Source organism: Lactuca sativa, chromosome 8 (genome assembly GCF_002870075.4).
Source record: "Lactuca sativa cultivar Salinas chromosome 8, Lsat_Salinas_v11, whole genome shotgun sequence".
NCBI classification, from domain to species: domain Eukaryota; kingdom Viridiplantae; phylum Streptophyta; class Magnoliopsida; order Asterales; family Asteraceae; genus Lactuca; species Lactuca sativa.
Window position 1 is genome coordinate 162949113 of NC_056630.2, and position 19637 is coordinate 162968749.

Consider the following 19637-nt stretch of genomic DNA (forward strand, 5'->3'; position numbering starts at 1 on the left):
CGAGGTCACCGACAAGAACTGAGCCTGAGATCATCGAAGAAGAAGTAGGCTTAATGTCGCCTGAGATCACCAGAGAAGAAGTAGGCCTAATGTCGCCTGAGATCATCGGAGAATAAGTAGGCCTAATGTCGCATGAGATCACCAAAGAAGAAGTAGGCCTAATGTCTCTGGACCTAATGTCGCATGAGATCACTAGAGAACATTGATTATTGTAGAGGCCAAATAGCATCGAGATAGTGTTCTTGAAAAAAGCTTGATGAAAAAGCTCTGACTAGGTAATGGTCCATGTGATTTTGTGGAATGTGCACCATTGAAAAAAAGTAAAAAGTGACATATTTCTACATGACACGCACTTAAAATACAAGTGCCCTCTGTGTTTGTAATTTTTTTTCAATTGGACAATTATTTTAGGACGTGCACAAATGCGTGTCCTCTATCCTTCAAATTTTTGAAAGTTGCATTTTTTTTACCGTAACCAAAAAAATCGTAACATACATGAGTGTGTGACATTGTTCATGTATCACTAAAGGACTGTTTTGTAGTAGTGATTTTGGCCCCAAATTTACCCCAACTTTATAACTATCTTTAAATTCACCAAGCCAAACAAATCCTAACTAATTTATTTCTTAAGAAAATGAGTTCATATTGAGGTTAAGTGGCATAAATAAGAGTTGTACATTGGTTGTTAAAGAATGCCATTGAGGTGTTAAAGAATTATATATTGCGTGACTTTAAATCCACCAACACTCTTATGTCCCCTGCTGCTAAAACGATCGGATGCGTGCTTTATCATGCTTTTAGTAAACCTAATGTAATATGGTTTATTTTGAAAAGCAATTTCGCATGTTTTTCAATCTTGTGATTGCAATATCTAGGACAAAGAAAAACAAATAAAATGAATTACCAAAAGACACAGAGAATGACATAGAAGAACCAAATGATCAAAAGTTGTGTAAGTTTGTTTTAGAAATCTTTAAATCTCTTAACAACAAAAGATTCTTTGAGAAATTTTTAAATCTCTTAACAAAAGGTTCTTTGTTCCATACACCTGACATAAGGTTGTTAGCTACCAAAAGTCATTAGGTAGTAGCCTTCAAATAGACACCAATGCTATTGATATACCAGCCAGCCAAGCCATAAAATCCGACAAATGAACAATCTTCCCATGGTACGGTGAAAGGCGTCCCTCTTGGATGACCAAAGGGTCCATGTACTTTTTTGTTTGTCACGAATGATATTGATGATATGACTGTCTGACCAGCATAATGTTGCCCCATTGATAACCCAATTGTTCCATTGATTGCATGTATATCCTCATTCCAATCGAATGTAACCTGAGAAATAAAGGAAAATGTGATGATAAAAGTAGACAAAAAGGAGGACATGCATTAGATTTAGAAAATAAAAACTGTTTTTAGAAAAACGATCTAAGCATATATTTTATAATAACATTAAAAGCGAATCTGGTTTGTGATTTTTTCATATGACATGAGATTTATGAAGACCACAAAAGACTAAATCTATGGTTGTTGTCTACATGGGCATCATGGGCAGATCTAAAAAAAATTTGAAGAGGGGGCAAAGAAATATGCAGGGAAAATATTTTTGAAGAATCAAATATATTATTTTGAAGGGGTCAAAATATATTAATTATTTTTGAAAAAATAATATTTACTTAATTATATTTGTTCTGTTGTAAGAGCAGCTGCCCCCCATGTAAGTTCGCCCTTGGCATCACAGTCACATGAATTAGCTAAAATAACACGGTGTTTATTTTTATTTCTTATTTTTAAGATCAACTTTATTCTATTCAAGATTTCAAAAAATATTTTCCTTTGTGTGACATTAGAAGTTGTGTATAATATGTCATTGGTGAAATTATCAAAATAATGCCTTGTTTTTTCATGTTTCTGTTTCTATGTCCGCAGCCATGGGTTTCCAGCCATCCCAATAAAAACTTCATGATTATGTGTTCCTTTTCGAGTTAAGAACTCCTCACCTCAGTAAGTGTTTCTCCTCCCTCTCCTCCATTCCAACCTCCAGCCAATCTAGACGTGTGTAATAAGCCTCTATGTTCTGATGTGAACATGAGAGAATATATATGATCCCCATGATCTATGGTTATCTTCTTCAAGTGATGATTTCTTTCAAGTTGGAAACTCCAGCCACTTTGCAGAGTATCAGCTTTACTCTTTCCCCAAGTTCCCACCTTAACGATTTCCTCATAAGCTTTCACATAAACACCAATGCTGTCAATGTAAGGACCAGCAACTCCATGAAACCCCACAAATCTTCCTTCTTCCCATGGTACAGAAAAGTGATGATCTCCAGCTTGACCAAAAGGGCCATGGATTTTCTTGTTCGTCTTAAAAGAAAGTGATGAAATTATTTGATCGCTGCCTCGAGTACCAATAGTCCCATCAATGCCAATTATTTCCTCGTCACCATCAAACGTGACCTGTGCATGTCGGTATAACTTTTATATGTAAAAGAAAGACAAAAGAATAAGTTGATTGAGTTAACATTTTTATTCACCTCCGAAAGTTTGTCTCCACTGGCCCAACCACCAACCTTGTTTGAAGTGTGTAAAACACCTCTCGATTCACTAGTGAACATGAGGGAGTGTATACCATCACCATGATCTATTGTTATCTTTGACAAATGATCATCTTGCTCAAGTGTAAAAGACCAGTAATGTTGAGAATCTCCATTATGTCTTCCCCATGTTCCAATGCGAATAAGTCTCGCTGCTTTGATATCGGCCTGGATAAAAAGATAAAATTGTTCAAGGTGTAGAAAATGGAAATAGAGTTAAATAAAGGCGGGGTGTTTTCATGTAAAACTTACTTGAAGTTCCAATGCTTTCTCAAGTTTTTCGACAATCCAACCCATTGTAGGGCGTTCACTTCTATTTTCTTTCAGGCACTGATATGCAACCATTGAGAACATCTCCAACGAATCTACCTTCACTTGTGTTGTGAGATTTGGATGGATGATATCGATTAATCTGTTTTGCTCATAACACTTTCGAGCCAATATAGGAAGAAGCAAATTCTTATCTTGATTTTTTGTACGTGCTAACCTACCACACAGGATTTCAAATAGCACCACACCGAAAGGGTACACGTCAGATTCCTTTGTTAAAATACCTGTTCTTGCATATTCCGGATCGACATAACCAATGGTGCCACAAGGGCTAGTGAGAAGAAAAGTACATTCAACATTTGAAGGACCTATTTTCGACAATCCAAAATCAGATATTTTTGCTTCCCAATTCTCATGTAGAAGAATGTTGGAGCTCTTTATATCCCGATGCAGGACTCTATGTTGGGGTCCCACATCATTATGAAGGTAATTAAAACCACGGGCCGCACCAATGCTTATTTGGAGACGTTGCGTCCAGGAGAGTTCAGGTGTAGATAGATACTTGTCAAGGCTTCCATGTTTTGCATACTCATAAACAAGTATCTTTTCTCTATTTTCGTCACAGAACCCAACAAGTGAGATGAGGTTTTTGTGTTTATAGCATGAAAGCAACTGAATCTCCATCAAGAACTGAGGTTCCCCTTGGTTGGAGGTTTTATTTAACCGCTTTATAGCAACGATTCTCTGCTGCCCGGATAGGGAGAGTTTGGCTGCGTAGACCTTTCCATATGCACCTTTACCAATGGAATTTTCATCGCTAAAGTTGTTGGTGGCAAACTTTATCTCATCAAGTGGAATTTTTAAGTGTTGTACTCCTTCCATGAGTCACGCTATATATGTATATATAACGTAGTTCCAAAGAACATGTATAAATGAAAAGGGATCAGCGAAGTCTCTCGACCCTGTCTCTTAATTTAATAACCAACGGCAACCTTGAACACACAAGATATTATGAAGAATTTTCTGCGATATATAACATACCAAGCACTAATACATGTCTTCATCTCTTACTAATTTAGTTATAAATTACTATTTCTTTATCTCTTACCAATTTATTTATAAATTCAAACACAAAAAGCAACCATCTTCTTTTTATTTAATTTATATTTTTTATTTATTTATTTTTTTTTTGGTGTGTGTAATTTGATCGTTTTAAACAAGACATCTTGTTGGTACTAGTTGATAAAAGCGACTTGGTTCTTAATTCTTTTTTCTTGCCAACCGACAAAGAAATTGCGCGATAGTATGGTAGTTAACAAGAATAAGCTATTTGAACAAAACTGATGGTCAAAAATACCGGACGTGTTATCATCTTGGTTCCCGTCGTTTTCTCCGGTGTCACATGGACACTTAGGCAGTGACAATGATTTAAGATATTCTTGAAGTCTCACACTACACTTTCAGTCACTAAGCAATATTGTTGGATTAAGATACGTTATCAACGGATAGGGTGTTTCCTTGAACAATCACATAGATTGGGGTTTAAAGCCTTTGCCAGCAACGTCATTAGTGGCGACACAACCAATACGGGTAACATGTAAACAGGAAGTTCAGATGTTGCCCCTGTTAGAAAGGGATATTAAAATAAAGCTTGACATAGCTTGATATAACTTAGCCAAACCTGACATAACTGATCATGCATTGTTTTATTTTCACATGAGACAAATTCCAGTAAGGTGATCATCTAGTATATATAAGGGTGGTAACTATCATGTAAATCGTGAAGAAAGATCAAGAGATCAATATACACAAATACCTTCCATATATTTTATTGATTCAATTTCTTGTGTCAATTACAAAAGCCCCTGATGGTGATGTCGCTAATGCGGATATTTCTTATAACAAGAGTTACTCTCCACCATTGTGATGCATAAGATGTGAGTGATCAAAATATATGATGTGAGTGATCAGACTCTACATATAAATTTATTCAACTATTTGTCAATTTGTTCTCCAAATGAATGTGGGTCTTCAGGTGGGTGTTATTCTGATACGAGTTTAGAATAAATTTTTAACTAATTAAGTGAAAAATGTTTATTATAGATCATTAATTATGATCAACTACATGAAAGTTCATAAGATATGACAAATGAAATTGAATTCATTTGAGGAATCATAAGAAAGGAATAAGAAACACCAAGGTTACTAAGATGTATAATGATATCAATATAATAAGGAAACTATGATGACCAAATGGAATAACGGTCAAAGAAACTTAAAACTTATTAAGGTTTAAAGACCTAAGTGGATAATGATGGAACTTATTAAAGAACAATGGTTAAATGGTTAACTAATGAAAACACCTAAGGAATGTAAATCTCCTTTATAACAAGATAAACACCTATTATAAAATGACAAATATGGTATTCCAACTCAATCAACTAAGAGAATGCAAAGGAAAAGAAGATGCACGGGAACAAAGATTAATTGTAACACTCGGTTTCGGATTTGCTCTGTTGTTTAGGGATTCGGCCCAGTCATTAGTTTTAGCAAGGCTCAAGGCTTCGGGAACGGAAGTATTTAGCCCATTTCGGATGTGGGTATCATGGTATAAATGATCCAAGTATTTGATGGCGTCTTTGGAAGCCAATGGTATAATCGTAATTTTATATCTCGGTCTTTTATGAATTTCGAGTGTTGATCAGGAGGTTTTAAGGCTTGAGTGTGTTGTTAGGAGCATAGGCATTCTCGCCACCTTTTCGTGGATATACGGTTTTTTGGAAACGGGCCTAGGATGAGGGAGTTATGGTATTTTGAAGTTATTGACAATTTTGGTCCCTGATGAAAATAATCGGCAAGGCAGTCACATGCATGCAAGGTGGCATGCGCGTGAGTACACCCAACGTAAGCTGGGGTACACCCAACATAGTGTTAGATAAGTGAAACGTGGGTTTGGGAAACATACGCCCAACATACAGGAAGTCCGCCGAGTGTACGTTAAGGATCCCCAAAACCCTAATTTTAAGGGTTGGCTAACTATTTAAGAACCTTAAGTCCAAGGTATGTGCCTCTCTTTCATCCTCCAGTGTCTTAAACCCTAAATCTCGAGTCATAGCTTCATCCAAGAGGGTTGCGTGCCTTGTATGTGAGTTTTTGGAGGATTTTAGTATATCTCAAGAAGTGTTGGCTTGGTGCAAGGTGGTGGTTCAAGGAAATGCTAGTGGATCTAAAGTCTTTGCTATATTTTTCAGCTCATTGAAGGTAAAAAGCTCTTAACTTGATCATTAGAAGTTGATATCTATGATTATATGGTTTTTGATCCCATTTTGACCTCTTAAGTGAGATCTAGTGGTTGCACACCAGTCTAGGAGCTTTGAGTTGCTACTCTTAGGATTTCTAAGGGTATAACTCCATAAAGTTGCTATCTTTAAGGTTAGATATGGTCCATGCATGTTCTAAATGGATTAAGATGGGTATTATTGTGATAAGTCGGTCATTAGGTCTTTTTGAGCCATGAAAATGCATAAAGTTGCCGACTTTATGCATTAAGAGTTTAATTTGGAGGTTTCCTGAAGTTTGGATGCAAAGTACTTCATGGGTTAAGTCGAAATCTGAGTTTAGAGAATTTGCGGTTACACCCCACGTAACTAGAGGTACTCCTAGTATACTTCCTCTTTGGTCGTGATCCAAATTCCTCGAGTACGCCTAAGGTAAGCTGAGCGTACGCCCCATGTTCGTGGCTCGATGGGCCTTCGGGCTTGTTTCATGCTTGGGCTTTAGTTTTGTGTTGGGCTTATGTGTTGGCCTTTTATGGATCTTATAATTTTGTGCCTGGTTGGTTTTGGGCGTCGTCCTTGGTTATGAGTCTTAATGGGCTAGGGGTAAAAGGGTTATTTTACCCAAGTTTGGTTTAAGGATCATGGTTTGGAATTCAGTTGCTAATTAGATGTTGTTTTGGTAATTGTTAGTCTGGGAAATCGTCAGGGTAACAACTAGAGATTTTGTGCAGTGAGCTTTAGCAATCGAGGTGAGTTTCCTTACTGTTGTATGGGTCGAAGGCACCAATGCCAGCCTATTTGCCTTATGTATTGTAGGAAGACCCGAGGCTTAACCCTTGACATTATGTATGAAAGACTAGGAGGCGGCTCCTGGCACACATTATGCAAGACCGGAGTCTGAACTCTGGCAACTAATTAGTTAACTAGTATTGTTTGTATGCTAGTTGTCTTTGTGATGCTTGCATGGAAGACCAAGAGGTTGCTCTTGGCACTTGTCTGTAAGACCTAGGATTGTACCCCCGACCTGGGAAGAAAGGCCACGAGATGGCTTGTGACGTAATGGCAAGACAATGTGCAGCACATAGCACCTTTATTGTTTATGATATATGATTGATACGTATGGATCGCACTTATGTGTGGCATGTATGGATCGTTTGATATGTATGGTATGTGGTATTTGGGGAACTCACTAAGCTTTGTGCTTATGGTTTTGAGTTTTGGTTTCAGGTACTCTAGTTTTCAAATGAAAGGGGCTCGAGACGATCGCAGGGCATACACCCGTGATTTCCGCAAAATGTGATCTATGGGATTAGCCTGTGATAATTGTTTAATTGAAATGCTTTTCAATGTCTGGAACAAAATTATTAAAGTGTTTTAATATATTAAAAATGAAACTTTTACCTTGGATTTTTTGGTTATTACGAGTTGGTATCAGACCCTTGGTTTGATGGATTCAGGCATACTCTTGGGTGTGTCTGAACTCAAACTGAGGGTTTGGTGAAATTTTTTATAAATAAACATTTAATTAAAAGGAAATTTATGAAAAAAGAAAAGGGTGTGATGCATGCAATCAGCTGAGCTCAAGTAAGCGGTTCCCAAAATACCAATGAATGTTTTTTATGATGTATGATATGATTATAAGAATTGCACGTTAGATTAGGGTTAATGATCTGATCTGTATTATATGATAGGAGAGATGCCTTTATATTCCTGATTGTATGTGGTTTAGTATTGCATGCTAGTATGGATTCTAGATTAGTGGATTGAATGGCTTGAATAGAATATGTTGGTCAGGTTATTTTCCTTCCATTTGTCTGAATGTTGTTTGGTTTGTGCTTTATGGGAATCTCAATGATGTGAATTATATGCTAAGTCAATACGCTAAGACACATGTGGCAGAGGTTAAGTAATCTTAGAGTGATGGATTTGACATTATTTTACATATTTTATTTGAGTCCAACCATTCTAGGTTGAGTCTTTTACTCGAATGATTATCTGATCTCTGTTGTATGCGGATATATTCATGAGGAAGCTAATTGACATTGGTGGGAGTCCTTCAGCAGTTGAGGACTGGGCGGGGTCGGGAACCTAGGAAAGCCTAGGATATGTTTCAGTGGGTTAATGATGTGGTTTAATGATTTTTAGGTGCTTAAGCTTGAGGAAGTGACCTATAGGATTCAAGAGGATTACTGAGGAAAGTATGGATAAGTGTGGAAGGTACTATTGGGCCCATACTACTGAAAGCACATGATCCATACTCAAATCGGTGAGAGTCTCTGAGAATCTAAGAAACTTAGAGGTGGAGATTCTTGAATACGATTTAATTGTGGGTTTATGATATTTCTGTTTGGAGATGAGCTCTCAGGGAGGCGGTTCTGGTTCTGGTTTTGGTTCTGGTTCGGGTTCTAGATTAGGCATGGATGCTGAGCCGATTAACGAGCGGTTGCAGGGTTCATCTCATCAGAGATTTCTCATTGTTTTTTCAGAGATGTTGGATGAGCTCTTGGGTGCATTCCGTGCATAGGTTATGGCTATCATTGGAGCTCGCACCCTTTTATTTAGGGAGTTTCGTGCTTGTGGAGCTCCTACATTCCATGTGGAGAGGGGTCCCATTGTCAGTAAGAGGTGGTTAGCAGATATGGCTAATGCTTTCAGGATGATTTTCTGCCCCTAGGAGGCGAAGGTCAGATATGCTTCCTGCCTGTTGAAGGACCGGAAACATGATTGAAGGGAAGAGGTTAGTAGTCAGTTAGGCAATGATGTTATTGATGTTATGTCATGGGATGATTTCTCGACCAGGTTCCGGGCTGAGTTTGCACCGACGATTCAGGTGTAGCAGTTGGCGTGAGAGTTTCTTGATTTATACCAGACGATATAGACTGTGGCAGAGATCACAGCCAAGTTCCAGGAAAGGGCTTTGTTGGTATCGCGGTATACAGCAGATGAGGAGATGAAGAAAGTGAGGTATCATGATATGTTGCGGGATGATATCAAGGAGTTTTTGAGTATTTCGGGGTGCGAGACTTTGAATGATATGATTTCTAAGGCCCGAGAGCGGGAGATTGATCTGTGGCACATTAGGAAGAGGGGATAAAATCAGTTGCTTGCATTGGAGGGTCCCGAGAAGAGACCCAAGACTTCTGATTAGCATTCGAGAGGCCAGCAGGGTCAGGTTCAGTGGAGCACGTACAGGAAACTGCACGATGGAGTTTGTCGTTCCAAGGGTTTGGGCTGCTACAAGTGTGGCAGGAATGGTCACGTCAATAGAGATTGTCCTCAGGGGGGCAAACCCGTATGTTTTCACTACGATCGGGTGGTCCACAAGAAGTCCGACAGTTCGAGGTTCAGGGGAGGAGCAGTGAGTGTGCCTGCTCCAGCTACTTTGAGGATCATCGATGGACGTGAGGGTAGGGCAGGAGCCCCAGCGGAGAGGATTCGAACTTTAAAGTGACATACCGGGGATATTAGTACTCCAGCAGGTGATGTTTCGGGTATGTATCTTTTGCTCTTTTCAGTTCTATCTTTGTTTTTTGGTTGTTATCTTGCATCGATTTCAGTAAGTGTATCTCTGATTTATTTATTAGGTTATGTTTGGGTTATATCTTCAAGTAATGTCATATGTCATTTGCATGCCATGAATTATTAGTGTTTAGTGAAAGGTTGTTTTCCTTTTTGCGGGTTTGGAGTGTTCAGCATTATCTTGGGTTGTGGACGAGGATTGGTTCAGGGTATTATGTGGAAGATCTGCGGTCAGGGTTCAGCGGGGTGGTTATTCAGCATCATTGGGGTTTAGTGAATTCAGTGTTTGTGCTTGGGTAGGCCTTTGGAAATGCCAAGGGAAGTGGTCTATTACTGAGGATTTGGTGGGAACGTCGGTTATTTGGAATTCAAGATTTGAGTGTGGTATCATTTCGAGGATTCGAGAAGTTTTCATCTGGTCTTTAGAGGTTGTACGGTCTTTTGGGGTTTGGCTAGTGATGGAGCATTAGCATTGGTAACCCTGATTGTCAGCAGATCGGTCATTTGAAGGTAAAAAGGACTGGAAATCCTTCAATTCTCGCGCGTTGCGAGAACTTAGTCAAACCAAAGTGGGGGAGGATCGTTCGGGTATTCAGGATCATAAGCAGGTTGGAAAATAGGATGAATTTGGCATCCCCTTCGGGGAGGAGGGTGGCCCAAGTGGTTGGCTAGATTGAGGATAGTGTGAGTTGGGAGTTCGGGAAACTTCCCAACATTGGGTTCATGTCCTTTTGGTGTCAGCTAGCAGGCTTCGGGAGGGGAACCCAGGGTGGCCTGTAGCATTCACTAGTTAGCAGATAGTGGGAGTGTTGTAAGATTGCGGGGTGGCCCATAGCATTCACTTATTTGCAGATAGTTTAGGCATGTTGTAAGACTGTAGGGTGGCTTGTAGCATTCACTAGCGGTTAAATACCATGGAAGGCGTCGTAAGACTACGGGGTGGCTCGTAACATTCGCTGGTCCATGTGAAGCGGTGAGGGTGTGGCAATTGTGGTTTGTTTGCGATTTCCTTTAGATGGATTAGGCCAGGACGGGTCAGTTCGTATGGTTGTGGGAGGGCCACAATGTGTTTGGAATCTGGATTTGGTAGGTTGTGGGAACCGGGTCTGAGGCAGGACCATGCATGGTCTTGTGGCGTTTAGCTTAGCACCGAGTTTGGTGTTGAGATGGTCCGGGTAGCTTAGCTTGTTGATGTTTTCTTTCGGAAGTCGTGTGGGGCGATTATAAGGGTGTTCTTTGACTTAGCAACCAGGTGGGAATCTGGTATTCCAAATAGTTGGCAAATAAGTTAGGACCAGGGAAGTCTCAGTTCATTTGAAAAGTGGATAAAAGGCAGCATGATGCTTCGGATAAAAGTAGTGATTTGAGGACTCGTGTGTGTAGAGTAGCTTGTGGGTCGAAAGTGCTATGTCACTTACGGTTGGATTAAATAATATCAGAGTAATTGATTTGACCCTGTTACGCAGCTTTCGTTTGAGTCTAACCGTTGCAGGGAAGAATATTCTAATCGAAGGATTATTTGAGCCTTCTGTCAAGTATAAGTATGTTGCAGCTGGTTATGGTCAGTGGCTTGGTTTTCATAAGTTGCAAGAAGCTAATTAGGATTGGAAGTATTATGGTTGGTCAGTTATTCGATAAGGTTCTGACATGGAATAATTTAGTGTGGCCAGTCTGTCGGGGAGACAGACCATTATAGATTTCAGACTTTAGATAGACAGAAGTGGTTTTGTGGGATTTTATGGTTTGTTTTCTTCGTGATGGAATCTTAGTTTGGGTTTGGTTATCTCCGGAAGGTTTCCTTATGTGCAGAATCTTCGGTTGTGTTCCTCAGATTTTTTGTTTTGATATGGGTGTTAATAATGAGAGATTTCGAGGACGAAATCTAATTTAAGTAGGGGAGAGTTCTAACACTTGATTTGGGATTTGTTCTGTTGTTTGGGGCTGCGACCTAGTTATTAGTTCTTGTAAGGCTTAGGACTTCGAGAAAGGAATTATTTATCCCATTTTGGATGTGGGTGTCATGGTATAAGTGATCCAAGTATTTGATGGTGTCTTTAGAAGCTAAGGGAATAATCGTAATTTGATATCTCGGTCTTTTATGAATTTAGAATGTTGATTAGGAGGTTTTAAGGCTTGGTGTGTTGTTAGGAGCATAGGGCTTCTCACAACCTTTTCGTGGATATAAGGTTCGTTGGAAACAGGCTTAGTATGAGGGAGTTATTGTATTTTGAAGTTATTGACAATTTTGGTCCCTAATGGAAATAATTGGCATGGCAGTCCCATGCATGCAAGGTGCCAAGCTTGTGAGTACACCCAAAGTAAGCTGGGGTATGCCCCCAACGTAGTGCTGGATAAGTGAAATGCGGGTTTGGGAGACGTACGCCCAGGGTACAGGAAGTACGCCCAGCGTACGTTCAGGATCCTCAAAACCCTAATTTTAAGGGTTGGCTCACTATTTAAGCACCTTAAGTCCAAGGTGTACGCCTCTCCTTCATCCTCCAAAGTCTTAAACCCTAAATCTCGAGTCACATTTTCATGTAAGAGGGTTGTATGCCTTGTATGTGCATTTTTGGAGGATTTTAGTGTATTTCAAGAAGTGGTGGCTTGGTGCAAGGTGGTTGTTCAAGGAAAAGCTAGTGGATCTAAACTATTTGCTACATTTACAGGTCATTGAAGGTAAAAAGATCTTAACTTGATCATTAGAAGTTGAGATCTATTTCTATATGGCTTTTTATCCCATGTTGACCTCTTAAGTGAGATCTAGCGGTTGGACACCGGTCTAAGAGCTTTGAGTTGCTACTCTTAGCATTTATGAGGTTATAAGTCCATAAAGTTGCCATCTTTAAGGTTAGATATGGTCCATGCATGTTCTAGATGGATTAAGATGGGAATAATTGGTTTAAGTGGGTCATTGGTCCCTTTAGGCCATGAAAATGCATAAAGGTGCCGACTTTATGCATTAATAGTTTCATTTGGATGTTTCTTGAAGTTTGGATGCAAAGTACTTAATGGGTTAAGTCGAAATCTAAGTTTTGAGAATCTGCGGTTATGCCTTAGGTAACTATAGATACACCCAAGGTACGTCCTCTTTGGTCACAATCCAGATTCATGAATAAGAACTTCTTATGAACTGTTACACTATTTATATGTTTATTACTCATGATATAGCATCTTATATGTGTGGAATGAATATTTTTGGAAAGTGTGACTGTAAAATGATCATGCATACATAAGAATTTGATTTCCTTAGTTGGTAGTATGTCTAAACACCCATCTTAATAAAAGGATGGTAGAATTATGGTGCCAAGTAAATTTAAGCTACGTCTTATGGATATAAGGCCCTTAGATCTGATATGTTCACCCTAACTGATAAGGAGAACTGTAGGAGTGTTCGTTTGGATGGATCGGTTTGATCCGATCCAATCAAGTAAATCCAAATTGATTTCGGTTTTCAAAACATGAATCCGAATTGTCCAAACTAAATTCAAATCCGATCCGATCCGATCCAATTACAATTCGGATGGATCGGTTTTTTATAATTCGGTTTTCAAAACCGAAACATTTTAAAACGACATATAATTATAATATTACCCAACTTTACACAAAAAGCTAAAACAAATAATTTAGTTGTGATTTGAAATTTATAAACAACTAATAAAAAGATATATTATAGTTAAATCTTTTATAGATACAAAATTTTTGAAAGAAATTGCATATTAATGTTTTTTTTTATCGGGTGAAATATTTTGAACCTATTTGAAAAAATAAATTACAAAATTAATAAATAACTATATATATATATATATATATATATATATATATATATATATATATATATATATATATATATATATATATATATATATATATAGATAAATAATAAATCTTTATTTTGTTTTTTTGGACTATTCGGTTCTTATTTTATAAACCAAAACCAATCCGAAATCCAAAATAATAATTCGGTTTTGTTGAAAACCAATCCAAAAATCCGAATATCCGAACCAAATAGTCCAATCCAAATTGTCCAATTGGATAATTCGGTTTTATCCGAATAGTGAACAGCTCTAAGGAGAAGAAGACTCTGAAAATAGGGGCGTAGACACCAACAACTTATGTGTCTAATGACTTCCAATGGTAAGATCTTGAGGGAACACTCATATGAACTCTCCAATGACTCTCGGATCGATACAACCAATCCAGATGGAAAGGAGTGGGTGTATCTAGCAATAGGGGTATGAAATTCTCAAAACTTATGTGCATAGAAATCATGCACTTCATTACATGACGTTAAATTATACATGAATGTATATTTATGAAATACGGTTTATGAAAATGAATTCTGATGAATTGGAGTAAAATTGCAAATTATTTCAAATGAAATACAAATGGATTTCAAAATGATTAAATTTTTTGTGTCAAAAACCTATGTATATCACGAGATGAAAAGCCTTACATATTCTCTTTTATTTTAATTGAAATGTACTAAAAAAGACAAGTGTAGTGACGTAGTTTCATTAGCATGGACTTTAAGAAAATAAAAAAAAATAAAATAAAATAAAAAAAATTCAAACATAGTAGTTAGCAATGGAAATCAAATTTAGTAATTTGACATGTACTGTAATAATCAGTTGTATCTTTATGATTATCTATGATTTTGTATATTGATTTGTAACTGCCATGGAATATGTTCAAAACTTTTGAGAAAAAGTTTATCGGGGCCAAATTCTGTGATACAGAACATTTTCGAAAACCAAATAGAAACATATATATATTTTTTAAAAATGTTATTAAATTTGATGTGTTATAGTAGTTTCAAAATTATTTACGAAAACATGTTTTTAAAATATATATATATATATATATATATATATATATATATATATATATATATATATATATATATATATATATATATATATATATATATATATATATATATATATAATTGGTGTTTGTTAATATTACCATGTTTTCGTAAATAATTTTAAAACTACTATAACACATCAAATTTAATAATATATATATATATATATATATATATATATATATATATATATATATATATATATATATATATATATATATATATAGTACATTGTTATACCCAAATGAAGTAGAGTCTAAAATTTTAAAAGAAAAATGGACTTGAAAAATTTGTCGATATATAATGGAAGCTACATCAATCATTATAAGAAATCAATATTAAAATTTATAGAAATACCTTAAGCATTGATTTATATTCATCCATTAATATCAATTTTAAAAAGTTTTCAACCTATTATAAGAATCGACATGGGGTGGAGGCAAAATAAATAAAGGTGGAGTCGGGGTATTTTAAGTCGTAGGCTCAATTTTGATGGCAATTCTTATACCATTGTTTTCTATATAATAATTGTTTTACCTGAAATATAATAATCGTTTTACTTGAACTACATGGAACTTGGAATGGGTTCAACATTATTATCTAAATGATTTGGGCTAAAAGTTACTTACAGACCCATTTTTATTTATAATATGACTATAAAAGAAGTTGGGGGAGGGGGGGTATATATATATATATATATATATATATATATATATATATATATATATATATATATATATATATATATATATATATATATATATATATATATATATATATATATATATATATATATATAGAGAGAGAGAGAGAGAGAGAGAGAGTAAGTTCAATTGAAAAAATAAAAAAGGTTGAGAATTAAATAATCATCTCAGCCACTCATGTATTTTGCTGCAAAAGCCTTCGTAGTACCAACGGAAATGAGAAACGAATACACGTGTTTTCCAACAAAACATGTTTCCTTCAACTATGCTAATCATTACTTTAATATATACAAAAACATAGTTTTTTTGTTTTTTTAATTATTAAAAAACTATTTTTATCAGAAAATGATTTTAAATATACTAAAATTCATGATTTTTAATTTTTTACAAATAGACATCAATATTGATATAGTTTTAAGATAAAATAAATTTTTTTTTATATTTTCAGTTATCGTTATTTATAAGTGAATAAAAATGCATCAGATTTTTAGAACAATACATTCGTTATTAACTTATAAATGAAAAATATGATTAATTTTTTTATAGATTAACTATCATTCATATATAAATATAAGATATAAAAAAACATTTTACTGCTTACATTAACTCTCGTCACATGTTATATTTATATATGAATAAAACATATAATGACTTTACTCACAAGTTATATTAATATACGAAGAACACATTTATCATAATTTTGTTACAGTTCATTTGTTATTCTTATATTAATAAGTAGTTCAAATTTTCAAAAAACTTTATCTTTCTTTAACATCCTACTTATTTATATATGAATAACAAATGAACTGAAACAAAAATCTTAGAAATATTTTATTAACATATAAATATAACATATGACGATAACTAATACACGATTTATTCATATATAAATATAACATGTCATGAAAGATGATGTAAAACAATATATTTTAGACATGAAAACTTTATAACGTGTTATATTCATATATAAACGATATTGAAACTGTACAGAAAGTCAAAACATATGTTTTATTCATAAGTGAATACCGAATGTACTGTAATAAAAACGTGATACGTTTTTATTCACTTGTAAATAACAATAAATTTTAAAAAAATTATTTATTTATTCTAACTCAAAACCATATCAACATTGATGTCTATTTATAGAGAATAAAAAATTATGAATATTGATATAATTAAATAAATTTTCGGTAAAAGTAACATTCTAAAAATCCAAAAAAAAAAAATTGTTTATATTAAGATAATGATTAGCATACTTTAAGGAAACATGTTTAGTTGGAAACCACATGTATATCCGTTACCCATTCCGCCGGTATGTCGTGTTGCTAAAAATAATTCTCTCATTCTCAACTTTTTTTTTCTTCTTTGATTCCTTCACCCTTTTACCATCCGTTTCTAATAGATACCATGATGCAATATGTTTTTTACTAGTGAACTACTCAGAAAGACATTTACCAAACAGCACCTATTTGATCGCTAAGATTATCTAGTATGGAATCACTGATTATATATATATATATATATATATATATATATATATATATATATATATATATATATATATATATATATATATATATTAATTACATGTATATTAAATGTTATCTATATTTATAACTCATTTTTATGAAAACTGATTAAATATGTCATTAATGTCAACAATAATATTCTTTCAGAATGAATTCATATCTAGAAGAATGATAGTGTATTCAGCAGAATGAAAGTATATTCTAGTAGAATACATTCTCGTTCTTCATATTCTATGCAACTTTATTGTAGTTTAAGCGAGTGAGTCCTGAAACAAAATACGAACTCATATATAAACACCAAGATGCGAATTCATTCTGAAAGAATGTTATTGCTGAAATTAATGATGTAATTAATTAGTTTCTATAAAAAGAAAATTATAATTATGGATATCATTTAATATACATATAATTATGGAAATCATTTAATATCTATATTTATTTAATTGAATAATTATTTAATTTACTAAATCGTATTGGTGCATTCTAACTGACAATAAATGTAAGAAACAAAATAACCTAACCTTATATATATATATATATATATATATATATATATATATATATATATATATATATATATATATATATATATATATATATATATATATATATATATCATTTTATTTATATAACAAATGTTATCCTATAGCCATTCATTGAATTGATTGGCAAAACCAGAAGTAATAAGATGATATAATAAGAGCCTTCTATTTGCATAAGCAAATATATTAAATTATAGACATGAAAATGGAAAAAGGTTGCACACTTTAATAAGGTCCTGTTGAGTAAACCGGCCAAAAAAGTGGGTAAGCTTGTGCCAAAGGACCGAATGGAAATCAGCCAAAAAGATTCTAGTTTGGCTAATGTGTTTTTGATCTTTTCACATGAGAAGCAATCAGCACAGCAGGCCCTCCCACCCTAGAGTAAGGAAGGTGATGAATGTGGTGAAATATGACAAGAAATTAAAATGTTCGTCAGTCGCTCAAAGCAAATAATCATTCAATACTTTTTCAGAGGCAATCTCATGGTTACATTAGGAGGGGTTTATACGACACGATGCATGCAGATAAATGATTAACCTCAAGCGTATTTGGGGTCTCTCCGACAAGAGATGGTGCTAGACAGGAACAAGAGATTGATACATAGGTCATAGGTGAGATCAAATGTGTAACCGTCATTTGTATGATGAGCGGGAAAGATGACATGAAGAAAAAGACTAATCACTATTCTTTTTCTAATAAAAGTGATATAAGTATCATGTAAATAAATTTTAAATTACAACAATTTAATAAATATGTATCTATGAAATTATATTTTGGTTTTAAGAAAAAAAACAAAAAAACTCCTTTTGATGGTATAACCCAATATTGTGTTTCACTAATCTTTTAAGTTAGCCAACAAGAGGAATTGGTTCCATATGAACATAATTTTGATATTCAGGAATTAATTTGAATTTAATTTTCGTTTTAGATTTGTTTAATGAGTAGGGGTGATAATTGAATGATATTGATCAATATTTTTTAAAATGTGTATCATATTAGCTATAATCGCTACAAAATTTGTGCTATCGGTACCAAAATAAATTATCTTTGTTGAAATACTAAGTATACTTGATAGCAGTACCAAATATATTTCATACCATTAACAAGTCGTTACCAATAAGCATAAAACGGGTCTTTGGTTGAGTTCATTAATTGAAAAATCCAACCTTAGCTTATATGATTATGTAATTTTTCTATTACTAGCCTCTTGCTAGTTTTCATTTTTTTTCTAATAATACTTCTATTCTTCCCTAATAAATAAATAAATAAATAGAATAATTTGGTATCAATTTGTTTGGCTAACAATAAGTTTGGCTTGTATAATTTTGGTAACAATATATACCAACTTTTTACTGATTTTCTTGGTAATGTTTAAAGATAGCAGTACCAAATATATTTGGTGTGTACCATTAGTCTCTTTCCAAAACAAGCAGGCTGACATGTCAGCCTGTGAACATACCTACCAACTCAAACAAGACCTGTTTATTATGTGGGTTACACTTGTCGATCCAAAATTGACAAGAACCCGTTTAAGGTGAACTCAAACACGTTTACTTGTATGTCGTGTTTGTGACCTTTCGAAAATTGTCACACCTAACATATATACTAGTGACTGAAGTTTGTTTACTCTGTGTTGATGTCTGTGTACCAACTATGGGAGTATTGTTGAGAATTTACATCTTTTAGTTTAATAAACGATAAAATTACCATCTTTTAATTTAATGAAAGATAAAATTGCCAAAGTACATCATATAATAGCCAAATTGCACGCACAAAACTAGAGCAATTAGAACATAAAAATGAAACTGACCTGATTTGGTTCGTACCGAATCTGTTTAATATATCAACTGCTTACACTTCAATCTTTTTGTTGCGAGGTGGTGGTGTGGTAATGAAGATTTAGAAGGAGAAAGGTGCGTAAATTAAATGCAAAAACAATCATTTCCTTGGTTTTTGTGGAGCAAAAAGAGTATAGATTAAAGAGAATGAGTTATTTCAAGAAGAATATTTGATATGATTTGACTGAGGAATCATATTCTTTATCAGAGATTTATCTCCGCCTGATTAATTTTGGCATTGCATTTTTAAACTAGTAGTGGAGAATCTTTTATATTCTTACAGACTTTCACTTTCTTCTGGTAATTAACATTTTTAAAAAGCACATATATGTGATAAGTATGTCGATCATATTCAATACTAATTGTGAGATCCGTATGTTATATGGGTCGATTAAAACAAAATATTAAATAGAAACGATTAAATGAGAAGTTTATTTGAATTTAAAAATTGAAATAAATAAAAATTATGAAAAAAAAAACATGCAAAAAATAAATAAA

The 19637-nt window shown here is 34.4% G+C and overlaps 1 protein-coding gene across 2 annotated transcripts; it reads right to left on the reverse strand.

Moving 5' to 3' along the window:
- Window positions 1-896: 896 nt before the first annotated feature.
- On the reverse strand, window positions 897-19276 carry LOC111908578 (probable LRR receptor-like serine/threonine-protein kinase At1g06840). Of its 2 annotated transcripts, none has more exons than XM_023904395.3 (5): window positions 19112-19276; window positions 2848-3857; window positions 2536-2763; window positions 2000-2458; window positions 897-1334 (listed from the first exon to the last, which is right to left on the reverse strand). In XM_023904395.3, the coding sequence occupies exons 2-5, from the start codon at window positions 3745-3747 to the stop codon at window positions 1080-1082; spliced, it is 1842 nt and encodes a 613-aa protein (XP_023760163.1). In that variant the 5' UTR covers window positions 3748-3857; window positions 19112-19276; the 3' UTR covers window positions 897-1079. The 2 variants fall into 2 exon arrangements, with proteins under 2 accessions (XP_023760163.1, XP_023760162.1); XM_023904394.3 differs by having other exon boundaries at window positions 2848-3755; window positions 19112-19275.
- Window positions 19277-19637: the final 361 nt, after the last annotated feature.

Excerpts from the sequence above, each read along its gene's own strand:
- LOC111908578 (XM_023904395.3), bottom strand. The coding sequence starts at position 3,747 with ATGGAAGGAGTACAACACTTAAAAATTCCACTTGATGAGATAAAGTTT. Across the intron at positions 2,459-2,535 it reads GTGGAGACAAACTTTCGGAG|GTCACGTTTGATGGTGACGA; the intron begins GTGAATAAAAAT and ends CGACATGCACAG. Across the intron at positions 1,335-1,999 it reads GAGGAGAAACACTTACTGAG|GTTACATTCGATTGGAATGA; the intron begins GTGAGGAGTTCT and ends TTTATTTCTCAG.